At 31.4% G+C, this 17,961-nt stretch overlaps 1 protein-coding gene across 1 annotated transcript; it reads left to right on the forward strand.

The window, feature by feature from the left end:
* Positions 1-6,558: 6,558 nt before the first annotated feature.
* LOC133829318 (NAC domain-containing protein 1-like) lies at positions 6,559-8,599 on the forward strand. Its single transcript, XM_062259116.1, has 2 exons — positions 6,559-7,308; positions 7,815-8,599. The coding sequence occupies exons 1-2, from the start codon at positions 6,802-6,804 to the stop codon at positions 8,304-8,306; spliced, it is 999 nt and encodes a 332-aa protein (XP_062115100.1). The 5' UTR covers positions 6,559-6,801; the 3' UTR covers positions 8,307-8,599.
* Positions 8,600-17,961: the final 9,362 nt, after the last annotated feature.

Raw genomic sequence — 17,961 nt, forward strand, 5'->3', positions numbered from 1 at the left:
TCGTCCGACACGAGCTGGTGATAGTCCTTTTCGCTGGGGGGCAGCCCCGCCAATGTCTTGTATTGACCCCCGAGGGTCACAGACTTGGCCGTCCTAGCGAAAATGGCTGCATGGTTGTCTCTAAGCCTCAAAGGAGCTCTCGCGCCTGAACTCTTGGAACGCTGGGAACAATAACCGGAAGAAAGAGAGGGTTTTTTGAGACTAAGAAGGAAGAAGAAGATGGGGAAATAAGAAAATTTTCAAATGAAAGGGTGGCCCGTGCGTAAGGTGGCCACCCCTTTTATATACGTAAGAGGCCAAGTGAGGAGGGCCGTTGGATTGCCTTGATGTAGGATACGAGGCTCTCTACTCGAAAGGAGAAACGACGGCCAAATATAGGCTAGGCCATTTAATACGGTTCTCAGAAGACGTACCGTCACCAACCACGATGCTCCACGTATTTGACGCCTACGTAATGGGCGGGATGTGAAGAGTCCACAAGGAAGCCTAAAAGCCTCCACTGTGGCACCAGGTGGCATCGTGTGCCACGAGCAGGGGCTTGGGGGGCAAATGTATGCCCTAATTCTCCACGGGCTATTAGCGAGCTGAGGTATGGCATAATTATATCAACCACGTGGATGCCACATACCCGGAGCTGCTGTTAGCATGTCCCACCTCTTTAGCTTGAGGTAACCAACGACTTACTAAGGTTACTAAGGAGTCGGGTCAGGAGTATAGACACCACAGGCTAAGAAGACATCCAGCTCGAGGGATGTGCTTGAGTTGGAAGCTGTGACCCTTTATAAAGTCAACCACGCAATGTAAACATGCATATATCAGACATCACGTGTCTGATATATCCCTGAATTCTCGGACACACAGCATAAACGTGCGTGTTCAGGCACCCACGAATGGGTTAAGCCATGCGACCCATTATCCCCCTTACCTATTGATTAGACCACACTTCATTTGTCAGGTTTTAGGAATTAATCATGAATGTCACAGTAGTGACATGATGGGTATGAAGGTCACGGGATGACCCCCCTTGCCAACCCCCATGTGCCCTCTCCTATAAATATGGAGACGCTGGGAGTTGCAAGGGGTTGGATTCTATTGTGTAAAGAAATACCTTGTAAAGAATACCAGAAAGCTAGCAATAATATTGGCTGGTGGAGTAGAAGGATTTTAACCTTTGAACCACCTAAAAAAGTATTCGTATCATCATTTTATTAAAAGATCATTCATCTTTTACGGTTCATTACTTAGCACTAATCCCATTCTCTTATTCTATTAATTACCTGTTGGCGAAGAACTGCGTCAACACTCCCAAATCTCCATTTTAATTCCATAAACATCCAATTAAACATTGGTAACGGCCATGGGGTTGGTGGAATTTGAAATTCAAAGGGGTATCTCAAACTCTATAAATATGAGCCTAATGCTCACTTGTAAGACACACCATTTTCCATCCACAAAGCACTTGGCTGGAAAATACACCATAGAGGCTTGATAATCCCAGAGAGCTATTTCCTAGAGAGATCCCTTAGTGTTTAGAGAATAGGGGGAAATAAGTTTTTGGACAAAGGTTTTGAACCTTGTTCAAGTTGGTGATCCCCATTACTCTACACTTTGGTTGTGTGAGAGTTTGTTTTTTTCCATTGATCTTTTCATTCTATTATTCTTCTTGTATTATTAGTGTATTGGGTTTGTAATCCTCTACTTCTATTTCTATTTACATATTTATTGGTGTCTTTTATTTTAGGGTTTTAGTTCTTATAATTCTCTTCCTTCTATTATTTCTATCCACTTGTATTTTGAGCAATTGAGTTGTAATATTTATTTAATCAATTACCTTGTCTATCGTATTCTTTGCGTAGAGTTGTATTTTGGTTTTTCCATATTTCCATTGAGTATAAATATATATTCTCTAACATTATTTTCTTTGATTTAAGTGTTTTTGACATCTTCAAATTTATCTTAGTGAGAAAAATCAATGGATGTCAAAGTTGTTTTTTGAAAAGAATCTCAAAGAGACTCTTAGAAAATGCACAAAAGTTGTTTAAGTAATTTTGAGATTATTTAGACAATTAAAAGTAAAAAATTAGTGAATATTTGCTTGAGAAATTTTCACATATTATTTGCGTTCACACATTTCTTTTTCTGAAATATATAAAAGAAGGCAACCAAGTCAAGGTTACTTTCAAAGAAGTGTGTCTTGCTTTAGCAACTAAATAAATCAAAATAAACAAACATTGAGGTTTTATTTATCTTGATCTATCGAGAAGTTAACCATGTGACTTAAAGGACTCATGATGAACTTTGAGAATTATAAGTCTAGATTTATCTTGGAGGACAAATGACTTAATTAAAAAAAACAGATTTCTATTTAAAAATGATATTTCCACTCTATGTGAGAAATGTGGGATGATACTAAAAAATTAATCAATTTAATTTGTTGAAAATAATTGATTAATTTGGTCATCCTATCAAATATGTGATTTAGAATTCCACATTCTAAATTACTTTGACTATATGTATGTAGAATGAATAAATCTAGAAATGATTGATGTCTAAAGTTATTGTTTGTAAAATATTTGACTCAACAAGGAATCAAATTAAAACACAAAGGGAATCTTAGAAACAAAGACGTTTTTAGAATTAATATTTAAGAAAATATTTATCTTGGATATTGAAGTATAAAATAGTAGGGTTGTTGACTATGGTCATACTCACTATTTTATAGGTGTAACTATTTTAATCAAACTATAGCTAGTAACAAGGTTTGAATATAATAATGAGAGAATGATTAAGAATGCATACATGAGAAAAGAAATTACTCAAATGTAATCATTTCTACATTTCAAGGGATCAGACTTAGATTCTCTAAAGAGATTCACGTTTGATGGTAACCTATCTTAATAGTAATCAAACTAGTATTAGGTTTAATAGGTAACTATAAGTCAATAAAGTAAATAGTAATAGTACTCAAATTTTTTGTCCCATATGAGATATGAGTACTAGAGTGTTACCAAAATGAGGGTTAAACCGAAATATTTTTTAATAGAACTCAGTCTTGAAAAGATAAGTATTTTAGGGCAACAAAATACTTTAAGAGCTCTACATCTATAGACCTAGGGGCGGTGTCGCCCCTCATGAGAATTGAGAGTCATTCTCAAGAAAAGTCTATCAATGGAATGTGCACATGGCCATTATCGGTGCAAAGGCATTGAGGTCTCAAGTGAATATAGCAAATGTGTGTGTGTGTTATCACCGATTTGTTATGAAGGAATAGTGGTTCAATGCTTCGGCAACAAAAATTTCAACAAACTTTGTGATAACTACACTAAGGTAAAATTTAAGTCGAAAGACATTTTATTTCATGCACCAATTCAGAGGTTTCTATAGAGAGTGATTATTTAGCCAAGTGGGGGAATATTCTATTTTAATATAATGTTTGATTGATTAAATAAGTGTTGCAAAAAATGATTATTAAATCTAAGTGGGGGAGTGTTATATTATTTTAAATAATATAATGTTAGATTAAATAATGTGACAAAATGTGATTTGTCACACTTTATAACATATTATTGAGAGTTACAATATTGGACACACGTGTGTGCAGAAATGTGACATATTTTGGGGTTATAAAGTTAGTTACAAATATGTAACTCCCAAATATTATCCAATAATGTGTAGATTGTATGTTACACATTTGAGTTTGGATTTCACCAAACCATTATGTAATATGGCTATTGGGAACATGTTTTAACTCCCATTATCTGTATAGAGGTTACAAAATCATGTGGAAAGAGATTGTGACGTTTTTTTGGAAAACTGAAAATTGGAGGCTGAAATTTGCACTGTGGCCGTGACCACTGATTATCCCTGGCTCCAGTCTGGGGGACAGAGGCCAGTGACTGCGGTCACTGATACTTCTGGCTGCGACCAGGGGTGTTGACAACCAATTTCTTTTTGTAGTTTTTTTTCCAATTTGAGCGGTTCTAACGCCCTAAGTAACTATCAAATCTTCTTTTTAAATCCAAAACATCCAATGCAACATTGGTAACAACCATGGGGGTTGGTGGAATTTTAAATTCAAAGGGTATCTCAAACTCTATAAATAGAAGCCTAAGGCTCACTTGTAAGATACACTATTTTCTATCCACAAAACACTTGGCTAGAAAATACATCATAAATGCTTGATAATTCTAGAGAACTATTTTCTTGTGAGATCCTTTAGTACTTAGAAAATAGGGGGAAATAAGCTTTCGGACAGAAGTCTTGAACATTGTTCAAGTTGGTGAACTTCACTACTCTACACTTTAGTTGTGTGAGAGTTCTTGTTATTTATTTCTTTTGCTTTTATTTCTTTATTCATCTATACTTGTATTATCATTTTTTTTTAGTTTATAATTTTCTTCTTCTAGATCTTTTTATTTACTTGTATTTTGTGCAATTGACTTATAACATTTATTTAATCAATTATCAGGTTTATTGTATTTTTTTTGTGGCATAAAGTTGTATTTTGGTTTTCCTATTTCTATTGAATATTCTCTAAAAGTTCTTGGGCCTATAAACAAATCCAATATTTGTATCCACCCAATTCAAACAACATTGTCATATGACATGTTCAGTTACATACAAACACACAAGCCATAATAAGCCCTATAGCTTCGTTTCAGTGTCTTTTTATTTTTAATTAATTATTATAAAACTTCTTATTCTTTTCTGTCATACGTACATGTATGAATTAAGCCTATCAATATTTACCTAGCTGGTAGATTGTTATTTAATAATTATGATCAATACAATATGTATTAATTTACCAAAATATTTAACGAATTATGACGATTTAGAATTTAAAATTAATGACGACATAATTGTTTTTATATTTAAATATATATTTTAAAATGAAGTTATTTTAACATCACAATTAGTTTCTAGTTAATTGTAAGCCTTTCTTTTTATTTTAAAAGCATATGAGATAATTAATTAAAGTAATAAGTTATTTTGCTATTTTTTACCGCCTGAAATTTTCATAGAATATTCTATCAAATATTCATCAATTTATACATTTATAATTATGGCGTGTCAAAAACTATTGATCAATAACTAGCACACAGATAACTATATATAGTCTTGCTATGGTATATTATATAACAATTAAAATATTATAAATAAAAATATTGTTTCATATGAGTGATAATATCTCTCTATATGCTGATATTCAATCAAAAGATCTTGTATAATAATGTGACATATATATAAATACTACACATTTACTTAGTTTTATTTAAAAAAATTATTAAATATATTTATTAAACTTTTATGATTATCATATAAATTTTAAATAAATAAAAAATATTATATGTATATAAAAGAATTACATAAACATATTAAAAAAAAATTAAACCTAAACATTGTTTATGATTTTTCAAAAAAAAAAAAAACAATATATGATAACATTTTAGATCATAAACTACACTATTTAATGTACAAAACATTTATGATATTATTCAAATCATATATTTATAATTGGAGAAGAGACTTGTTTATTCTTGTTAGAAGAGAAATGTTATTCTAATTTCTTATGTACTTACACAGTCATAATATTTGTACACATACGACACCTATATATAATTTATTTATAATGTTTGTTGTTATTTAATATGAATATATATATTTAGTTAAGTTAATTAAGTAATAAACAAAACATGTTTTCTTTATAAATATATAATGGAATTTTTAATAAAAATTAAGATTATAAATTATTTATTATTATTATAATAATTATATTTTATAATTATTTGGTAACCATTTGGTATCTTTTGTTTTTCTAAAGTATTGTTTTGGTACCATGTGTTTACAATAATACTAATTTGATATACTGTATTTTGAAATCATACATAGTTGATACCTTGTCTTTTGAAATCGTACATATTTGGTACCATAAACTCAAATTTAAAATATAAATTTTTTGTTCATTTAATCAATTTGCTCTCAATTATATGAGTTCTAAATTCAAATTCAATAACTTAATTACATATAATTGATGACAGTTTTGTCATATTAGTAAATTTTTATTTATCAATTCTGAGCCTAGGATACCAAATAGATATGATTTTAAAATACAGAGTACCATATGAACATTATTGAAAAAACAGGGCACCAAAACGATACTTTGCAAAAACACAATGTACCAAATAAGTATATTCCATATTTAAATTTATATTAATATTATTATTAAATATCTAGTCTTATATTAAATATTAGTATAATAATGATATTTTATAATATTTAAATTTATATTAATATAATTAATAAATATTTATTTTTAAAATTTTTAAAAGTATATTCTCTCAAATATTTGTAATATTAAATAACTACTTTTGTATTAAATATTATTATAATAATAATATTTGAATTTATATTAATATAATTAATAAATATATATTTTTAATAATTTTTAAATTTATATTCGGTTAAATATTTATAATATTATGTTAAAGTTAATAAAAAATGGTTAAGAATTGGTGTTTATTTAGACACTTTTCCTACCGGAGAGATATAAAAAGAAAATCGCTTTCACTGCGTACATAGTAGCTATATATAACCCATGCAAGAATAAGTCAATTAATTATAATATATATTATAAATTTTGTCATGGACAAATATATATCACTATATATAACCATGCACAGTGTTATAGCATACAATATATATATCATTAGTCGATCGATGTTATCGGTGTCAAGCTAATCAGCTATAGCCCTAGGAAACTCCTCCATAACCAAGAATTAAAAAAAAAAACTGTACGTAGCAATGGATAATCATGATGAGAAGAAGAACTACAACAATATTGAAACACAAAACGCAGCGTTTCAGCTACCTCCTGGATTCAGATTCCACCCTTCGGACGAGGAACTCATCGTCCATTACTTGCAAAACAAGGTGAACTCAAGGCCACTACCGGCGTTAGTGATGGCGGAACTCGACCTCTACAAGTACAACCCTTGGGACCTTCCAACTAAGGCTGTGTTTGGGGATGATGGAGAGTGGTTCTTCTTCACTCCAAGGGATAGAAAATACCCTAATGGAAATAGGCCTAATAGGGCTGCTGGGTCTGGTTATTGGAAGGCCACGGGGACTGATAAGCACATTCTTACTTGTTGTGGAACCAAAAGTATTGGTGTCAAAAAGGCACTTGTTTTCTACCAAGGGAGGCCTCCCAAAGGTCTCAAGACTGAGTGGATTATGAATGAATATAGGTTGCTTGATTCCATGGTTTGGAGTGCTAGTACTACTTTCAAGAGAAAAAGCTCTATGAGAGTAAGCATATTATATATATATATATATATATTATTTTCTAATTAAATCCATGAGTTATTCCCAAAGTAGTTTTTAATCGATAGGATACCTAAACTATATTCAATCTCTTTTGATAATCATATTTATGGATGTTTGATACTATCTTAAGATTAATAATAAGATACTAACTTAAAGTCAAAAGATTGTAATGAATGGAGAGGAAGTAGAATTCTTAGTAATATTTATATATTTTTTAAAATGTGTGATTCTAACATGTAGTTTTTCGATTTCAATATACATCAATAATCTTTAGTTTGTGTCTAGTTAAATATAATATATGATACTTTTTCTTATTGGATATATAATGCTTCATCATCTTTCAATTTTTTATTAAAAAAAAATGAATATGTATTTATTGTGTAATAAGTGGATTGTTTTTTTAGCTCACTAATCAAATGGCATACTCATTTAAACTATAGGATCAATAATATTTGATTTATAGGATTATGATATTTCTTTACATGCAGTTGGATGATTGGGTGTTATGTCGAGTAAGACAAAAGAACAGTATGAACAACTCGAGGTTTAACTACACTTGGGAAAATAGCAGGATCGGCAACAATAATGAACATGATCTAGCTGCTGGCTACTTTGATCATCGACAAAGAAAGACATGTTCTGTTAAACCTAGTAGTAATAATAGTACTAGTTCTACTACTACTTCAACTACTGGTGGCCAAAACCAAAAGCTAGACATGATGATCATAGACTACTTGTACAAGGATTTTCCCATGTTGCCCTACATCTTATCCACTCCACAACTACTACTTCCCAATTATTCTACACCTTCAACTTCAAGTACCAATATTACCTTTCAAACCAATATTAATAATAATAGTATTAGTGGTCATGATCACGATCAGTTTTCATCACCTTATTCTGATCATGATCATGATAATTACAGCTTTTTTAACTCGATGAAGAGCAAGCATGGTGCCCCAGAAAATGACATATCTTAATGATCAAAGATTGTTCATGCATCAACAAATCTGAAAAAGCTTCACAATTATTACATCATGAAGCAGTATTTATATATGTACATATATAGTACATATAGTAGCCTGTGAAAATAGAGTGGTAAGTAATTCATTTTATTTGATAAGCTTTTGATTATATAGCGCATAGATTTGGGGTTTGCTGGTAGAATAGTGTTATATTGTCAATTATACTATTCGAAACACGTATGTATGTGTCATAAGAGGTTTGTCTGTGTATATATACAGTATATAGCTGGCTAGTTGTTATTCGTAAGATCAGAGATTGTTAATATATATATGGGTAATAATGTTTGATATATATTGATTGTAATACAAGATATGTGAACAGACATATACTTTATCTTCATAAATATTAGTAAATTTTACTTATTATATATTAAAAACGAGGTATTCTTTAAAGACTATTCAAACAACAAAATTTAATAAAGACGATATCACGTAAGAAAAACTGCAATATATAAGAAAAACGACATCATTTGGAAGAGCGACAATGTTGGATAAAACGACATAATTTGATAAAATGACAATATTTTGGGGAAACGTCATGAATTGATAAAGACGACAATATTGGATAAAAACGACAATATTTGAGAAAAATGACACCATTTAAGACAAACAATAATATAATTGTGAGAAAGGACCATACGTGTGTAGTATTAATATCCATGCAAAAACCAATTCTTAGGATTTCTAGAAAATATTATTGATAATAGCAATAAACAACATTATCAACGGATAATGACAGTATGTAGGTGTCGACGTTTGAATTTGTCAATTAGAGGTGCATAAACTTCTAGGAGAAGACTTGTACACAAAAAAATCATAGTAAAAGTTGTGAAAAATAAATCTAGAACACAATAAATTTATAATGACTCGACTATAATTTTGAGCTTACGTTTACTGTTTTCACAATAGAGAAAAGTGAATACAAATTGAGAGAAAATATTCTTTGAGAATTGGAATTCCAATCTCTTTTACAAATGAACTATTACTCTATTTATAATAAAGCATAATGATATCTTCTCATTTGTTATAATATAATAATATTTAAATTTAAATATAAACTTATATGAATTTATGTTACAAAAATATTAATAAAATAATATATATGGAATTATCTTGCTTACTCATCCATGCCACATGTGTAAATGAGATTTTTATCACATAACAATTGGGCACCCAACTTAAAGTTTATTTATGAATTTAAAATCTAGTAGTGCTTCCTAGAGTGTTATTGATGTAGTGTTGATGCAGAAGAAATTCTTAAGATAAATCTGATGTAGATTGGATCTTCTGAATTACAGCTATAGACCTTTGACTATTTAAATTTCTTTTTAAAATAAAAAGATAAAATTTAAATTGATAAATCTTTTCCTAGTCATAGTCTCGTACTTTTATTTACTTCCACTCTAAAAGCTCCACTCTTTTATTTTTATTGGTTGATAACTTTGAAGCTTCGAATCAAATTCTTGCCTCAAATAAAGTTGAAATTGTTTGTGAGGAGGTTTTTGTAGGCAAGACAAACCTTTACCAGCGCAAGTAGTGAAATGTGCTGGCAAAAACAAGGTTTTTTGCCGGTGTTATTTTGCGACGGCAAATGTCACTTTTCCGGCGCAATTCCGACTTGCGCCGGCAAAAGTTTAACAATATAATAGAAGAGACTTTTGCCGGCGCAATTGACCTAACGCGCCGGCAAAAGTCAACGTGAAATTAATGTGCTGCACGTTTTTAAGGAGGTAGGTGGCCAGACTTTTGCCGGCGCGTTTCGTTGCGCTGGCAAAAGTCTAAAAATGCGTCGGTAAAAACATGTGTATTTAAACGACGTCGTTTTGAACTATGGTTTCTCTCATAGACTTTTGTCGGCGCAACAAAACGCGCCGGCAAAAGTCATAACGATATAGCTCAGCCGCCCGAGCCTTCTTCCCAATTTTTTTCAATTTCTCAATTTTCTCTCATCTTCATCAGCATTTTCTTCTCTTCTTCAACGACACCACCCCTCATTTTCCAAGGTAAGCTCAAGGTAAGTTATTTTATTTTCCCCATTGTTTGTTTGTTTGTTTTGCCCATGAATTTTCTTTCTCATTCCTATTTTTTTTCTCAGTTGTACACCGGACCACCATCAGCCGAACGGACCACCCCGCCACCACCGGACCTCCACAAAAACTGGTATATACAAATATATATATTTAAACTGGTATATATATATATTTATATTTATATATGTTTTTTATGTTTTAAACTGGTATATGTTTATATTTATATTTAAAATGGTATATGTTTATATTTATGTTTTTGTTTTGTTTTGTATTTTCTTATTTTTTATTTATTTTTCTTTTATTTTGTTTTTTTATTTCTTTTTATATATGATTTAATTTTTGTTTTCTGTTTTTTTTTTTCGTTTTCTGTTTTAAATTTTAGAAAAAAAGGTATAAGAAAAAATCAAATTTTATGTTGTGCATGATAGTATAGTAAAAATCATTACATTAGATGATCTAATATAATCTCATAATTAGAAATTAATCTAATTAGCATTCGATTAATCTTAAGATTATGAGATTAGATTTGGTATTATAATAAGATTAAATTTTAGCCATTAAAAATCAAATTTTAAAATATTTTAGAAATTTTAAGTAAATATGCGTTTATGTTGTGCATGCTCTAGGAATATTCTGTATATTAATTTAGTAATATTATGTATATTTTTGTGTGTAGTTTGCAGGTTTTATAAAATTTTGGGATAGTTTAAAATATAGCTGTTATGCTGCCCAAATTTTGTTAGTCTTAGGAAAATTTACATTAATTACAAAAAATATACCCGTTAACATTAATTTTTATTTTAATGCTTTATATGTATTTGTTTAGCTTAATAACAACTATATTTAAGTTACTTTTATAATATATGTTTTTTGTATTTATTAATTTTTTTTGTAAAATTAAAAAAAACATATTTGAATATGTATTTTTTTTTAATTTTAATGCTTTATATGTATTTGTTTATTTTTGCTTGTTAATATTTATTATATTGTATTTTGTGATATATGTATTTTAGTTAAAGTATGAACTTAAAAAAATCAGATTAATAATGTATGTTTATATTTTTAAATTGTTTTATATTAAAGGTGATATTTTGTAAATATGTATTTAATAATTTTTTTTGTATTAATAAAAAAAATCAGTTTTGGTATATGTTTTTCTGTGGTTAAATATTTGTATATATGTAAATTGATGTATTTGTTAATGTATATATATGTTTTGTATGATCTGAGAATATTCTGGTTATATATGTGTTTAATTTGTAGGTTTTTCAATTTTTGGGATAGTTTGAAATATAGTTGTTATGCTGCCCAAATTTTGTTAGAGTTAGTAAAATTAATAAAAGTTTAATAATTAATTAAATAAAAATTTAAGTATAATTAAAAATTCATCAAAAAAATAATTTTTAACTATAATTTAAATAAAATAAAATTACCAATCATAATAATTAATAATTAATTTTAACATTAATATTAGATGTTTTGTAATTGAAAAGTTAAAAATACAAATGATTTAATAAAATATAATTAAGTAAAATATAAATATAATAAAATTGTTATTAATTAAGTAAATAATCCAATACAAATTGAAGAATTTAATAAAAAATTACAAAATGAAATTAATATATAATTAAATTAATTTTAAAATAAAAGTAATAAATAAGTAAATGATTTAAAAAATTGTAATAATTAATAATTAGCTACATTTTCTTTGGTAAATATAAATAAGAGATATTTGCGGCTAAAATACCCAAACTTACAACTTACTAACACTTAAATACCCAAACTGGTTTTTTGGTGGCAAAAGTACCAAAATGTGAAATTTACTTGCAATTAGAGATACACAGTGTTAAATGTTAAAGTTGACTGGTCAAAGGACACGTGGCACTACATGATTGATCCACATTGTTATTATTCTTAAAATAATTTTCAATTTATTTTTCAATTTAACAAAAAATAAAATTTACATTTTTTTCAAAAAAAAAAATTCAAACTTTTTTTCAATTTAAGATTAAGTATGAAAAATACATTTTTTTTTAAATTTAATTTTTTATTGTTAATATCCTCAAATTTTTTAATTTATTATTATTATTATTAAAATCTTCCTATTTATCATTTTGTCTACTTTTTTTCAATTAAAGATTAAGTAATTTTGTTTAAAATCCAAGCAATAATTTAAGATTAAATATTTTTTTTTTGAAAAAAATGAGAAAAAAATATTTTTTGTTACTTTTAAATTGAAAAACAATAAATTTGATTTTTAAAAAAAAATGAAAAATATAAAATGATATTTTTTATGAAAAATTATTTAAAATAATAATAATAATAATAATGTGTACAAATCATGTGGTGCCACGTGTCATTTAAGTGTTAGTAAGTTGTAAGTTTGAGTATTTTAGCCGCAAATATCCCTATAAATAATTATTTTTCTGAGAGATAGGGTATTATTATCAGTTAGTGATAATTAGGGAGACAAACAGTCATGAAATATTTTGACTATCATTTCCCTCATTTTAAGACAATTATTAATATTTTCTTAATTATTTCGCTTAAAGATGGCAAGCGACAGAAGATGGATGAGTGTGAGGAATTGTTGGTCTCTGGAGTATAGAAATGGTGTTAAGGAGTTCTTCGATATCGCCAAAAATCAGTTGAACGATCGGGGTTTGGTTCGCTGTTCGTGCAAGAAATGTGGGAATGTTAAGTTCCAGCCTATAAATGCAATTTCGATGCATTTGTTCAACAATGACATCATACTATCCTACAAAGTGTGGCATTACCATGGAGAGGCGCTACCGTCGCCACCAGTTGTGGTACGAGATCATGATAGAGATGAGATAGCGGATATCCTGGAGGATGTTTACGCTGAAGATGACGTTCCCGCTGGAAACTATAATGATCCTCCCCAAGATGATCCTCAACATCGCGACAAGTATGACAATTTATTTAAGGAGATGTCAAGTGAACTGTACCCGGGTTGCCGAAAGTATTCCGCGTTGAACTTCTTGGTGAAGCTGATGCATCTGAAAGTTATTAACAAGTGCAACAATCATTACTTTGATGGTTTGCTGGAATTGTTAGTCAACGCTATGCCTGACGGAACAATTTTACCTAAGTCTAACTATGAGGCGAAGGCAAAGTTGCGGAGTATTGGATTGGGATATGAGTCCATCGATGCTTGCAAGCATGACTGTGCACTGTTTTGGAAGGAGAATGCGAATTTGGAGTTCTGTTCGGTTTGTGGTGAGTGTCGCTGGCAAGATAATCATGAGAACGGGAAGAAAGTGGCCCATAAGGTCATGCGGTACTTTCCGTTGACGCCGAGATTGAAAAGGCTGTACAGTTCCAGATATACTGCAGAGGATATGAGATGGCACTATTCTAAAAGGCCAAAGGAAGATGGTGTGATGAGGCACCCTACTGACAGTAAGGCGTGGAAGCACCTTGATGAGTTGTACCCATCTTTCGCAGCCGAACCTCAAAATGTTAGGCTTGGGTTGGCTACAGATGGTTTCAATCCTTTTGGGAACATGAGCAACTCTTACAGCATGTGGCTTGTGATACTTGTCCCATACAACTTGCTGCCGTGGAAGTGCATGAAACCACAATCATTAATGTTGTCTATTCTAATTCCAGGTCCTTCTTCACCTGGAAAAGATATCGATGTTTATATGAGACCTTTGCTTGACGAGTTGAAGGAGTTATGGGTGAATGGTGTCGAGAAACAAGATGCATACAATAGTACCTTGTTCAATATGCGTGCAACACTCTTGTGGACCATTAATGACTACCCAGCTTATCCTATGATGTCTGGGTGGAGCACAAAAGGGTACAAGGCGTGCCCCACATGCAATGAAGAAACTCCCTCTGTAGGGATTAGACGTAAAATTGCATACATTGGCCATAGGAGGTTTCTTGATATGGATCATGAATGGAGGAGCAAACGAACACTATTCAACGGTAACAAGGAACTCAGGCCACCACCGAAAGATTACTCCAGTGATGATGTGTTGAAGCAATTAGAGAATTTGCAGATTAGACATCCTGGGAAACACAAAGAATTTGGTCGTGTGAAACGCAAAAGGGCTCCGATTGAACTTAATTGGTCGAACAAGAGCATATTTTTCAAGCTTGATTATTGGAAGGAATTATTGCTGAGGCATAACTTGGACATAATGCACATTGAGAAGAATGTTTGCGACAGTGTCTTGGGAACTTTGTTGAACTTAGAGGGAAAATCTCAAGACACCAAGAAGGCAAGACTTGATCTAGCAGACATGAAAATTAGGGAAAAACTCGACCTCTGCAAAGAGGGAAACAAGTGGAAGAAACCCATGCCAGTTACACCCTCAATGTCCCGGAGCGTCGAGTTTTCTGTGAATTTGTGAAGTCAGTTGAATTCCCATACGGTTTTGCTGCAAACCTTTCGAAGAATGTCAATGATGGCAAGATAACTGGGCTGAAATCACACGTTTGCCACGTGTTGTTTCAGCAGTTGTTGCCCGCCGCAATTAGGTCATTTTTGGTTCCTGAAGTTCGGAAGCCAATTATTGAGTTGTGCGTTTTTTTCAAAAAACTTTGTTCACGGACATTGAATGTGAAAGACCTTGAGAATATAGAGACAGACATTATCACCATTTTATGCAAGTTGGAAATGATATTTCCTCCAGCATTTTTCGACATTATGGGGCATTTGGTTTTGCATCTTCCGAAAGAGGCAATTCTTGGCGGTCCCGTGCACTTTAGGTGGATGTATCCCATTGAACGTTCGATGGATGTTTATAAAAAGTATGTAAGAAATCGTGCACGTCCGGAAGGTTCAATCGTAGAAGCTTACGTGGTCAACGAGGCCTTAACCTTTTGCTCAATGTACCTCCGAGGGGTTGAGACTCGATTCAATCGACCTGAGAGGAATGACGATCGCGTTGAATCCCAACCAAATCGGGAATATTCTATTTATAAGGCTGTTGGTCATCCATTTGGTAAGAAATCAAGTATGCTCCTTAATCTGCAGTTAAAGCAAAAGGCTGAGTGGTATATCTTGAACAATTGTGCCGAAATTAAGGAGTATCTTAGGTGTGTTTTCTAGTCTTTTTTCAATAAATTTGTTTGATTTATATACCGAGTAAAGGAAAAAATCATAACATTGTTGTCCATTTGTAGTGAGCATATGGATGAATTAAGAAGACGGGGGGGGGGGGGGGGGCTCGAATCTTGAAGTTCAACAAGAAGCTGATTTTCCTCGGTGGTTCAAAGAAAGAGTATGTATATTAGTCAATTCTTTTCCGAAACCCCACTTAATCAATTCAAAACTAACTTTCAATGTTAATGTTGATAGGTCAACGGTTTACATGAGTCAACACTTACTGAAGTGAATAATGAATTGTATGCTCTCGCAAACAAATCAAGCAGCACCGTGTTCTTATATCCAGGGATGATAGTGAATGGTGTGAAATTTTTGATTCATGGTCGTGATATGAAGCTTAAAACACAAAATTGCAGTGTAATGGTGCCAAGTGAGGAAGGAGTGAACTACTATGGAGTTCTAGAAGAAGTAATTGAATTGTCCTACTTGATGGGTTACAGTGTTGTCCTATTCAAGTGTAGATGGTTCAATACAAGTAGAATTAAATTGGAATCCAATTTTATGAGTGTGTATGTGAAGGAAGAATGTTATAAAGATGATCCTTTCGTTCTCGCATCTCAAGCGAAGTTGGTGTATTATCTTCGAGATGTGAAAAATGGGGATGATTGGAGGCTCGTTAATGAATACATTCTGAGGAATGTATGGGATTTCTCAAATTCTGATGTTGATGATACTGAGACCACAAATGATATACCAATATTGCAAGAAGTTAATTCTTCTTCATTTCAGTTGTGGGTAGAACTTCCAATTTTTGATAATCTTCAGTATGATCGGGTTGATGTCCATGCCACTGAAGTGTATAACGTCGATGATTTGGTTGGCAAAGGTTCAGATGAATTTGTTGTCGATGATGAAGTTGAATTTGAAGACGACACGTTGGTCGAGTATGAAGACAATGAGGATGAAGACAATGTTCTAGTCGATAGTGATAGTGATAGTGATGTTCGTACTGATGTTGTAGTTAGTGATGATGAGGACAATGATATGTAATTTAAACAAGTATATGTAACTTTTTATTTAATTCAATGAAAACTTTATTTATTATCATTAATTAATGATAGTATCAGATATAGGTACACATGCACCTATTGGATGCCTTGGGGATAATTAATGTATTCATGTACTGGTTCTCATTTTTTCAAGATATTTGATGAAATATCTTGAAGAAATGAGAATTACTACATGACTGCTTACTATCTCCAAGGGATCCACTAGGTCGGAATATGGTAGGTTGGGAAAGACAATAAGTAATAAAATGTTAAATTTATAACAAAAATCAATAGTGATGCACCTAGTTGATGCCTTGGGGATAATTAATGTATTCATGTACTGGTTCTCATTTTTTCAAGATATTTGATGAAATATCTTGAAGAAATGAGAATTACTAATGACTGCTTACTATTTCCAAGGGATCCACTAGGTCGGAATAGGGTAGGTTGGGAAAGACAATAAGTAATAAAATGTTAATTTTATAACAAAAATAATAGTGATGCACCTAGTGGATGCCTTGGGGATAGCCAATGTATTCATGTACTGCTCCTCATTTTTTTTCAAAATGTTTACATGACTGCTTACTATTTTCAAGGGATCCGCTAGGTCGGAATAGGGTAGGTTTGGAAATACCATAAGTAATAAAATGTTAATTATATATATATATATATATATAAAGTAATAGACATGCACCTAGTGGATGCCTTGGGGATAGGCAATGTCTTCATGTACTATTCCTCATTTTTTCAAGATGTTTGAGAAACATCTTGAAAAAATGTGGAAAAGTACATGACTACTTACTATCTCCAAGGGATCCACTAGGTTGGAATAGGGTAGGTTGGGAAAGACCATAATGAATAAATGTTAATTTTATAACAAAAAACAACACACATACATAATTTGAATTAGTTAATTAATGAATATTTTAATGTAGAATGGCCGAACCAAGTAATGACACAGGTGGTGGCTCCAAGATGGGCAGGGGAGCTTATTACGGTGCCAATATCGAGAAGGAGCTGGCCACCAAAAAAGTTAGTCATTTGAAAGTAGAGTTTGATGCACAAAATGGAAAAGCTATTCAAACGTACGGCAAGTTGTTCAACAATTCCATGGCTCGTTATTTGCGTAATACCGTACCCCCAACTACACTAGCTTGGGAACAAGTAAAACCAGCTGATATCCAAGTTATTCGAAATAGGCTATCTGTAAGTATTTTTTTAAACCTTTAATAACTCACTATTAAATATTTTGTCTATCTTCATAATATTTTAACAAATTCCAAATTTAATTGTGATTTTAGGACAAATTCATTTATCCACAAGAAATCTAGTAATCAACGATGCCATGGTAAGACAAATGCAAAAACATCTGACTGATTGGCGCCACACGATGAAGAAACACTGGGTAGAGGTTGGAGGAGAGGTGGACAATGAGAGAGCGAAGTCAA

The sequence above is a fragment of the Humulus lupulus genome, chromosome 4 (assembly GCF_963169125.1).
Source record: "Humulus lupulus chromosome 4, drHumLupu1.1, whole genome shotgun sequence".
Lineage (NCBI taxonomy): Eukaryota > Viridiplantae > Streptophyta > Magnoliopsida > Rosales > Cannabaceae > Humulus > Humulus lupulus.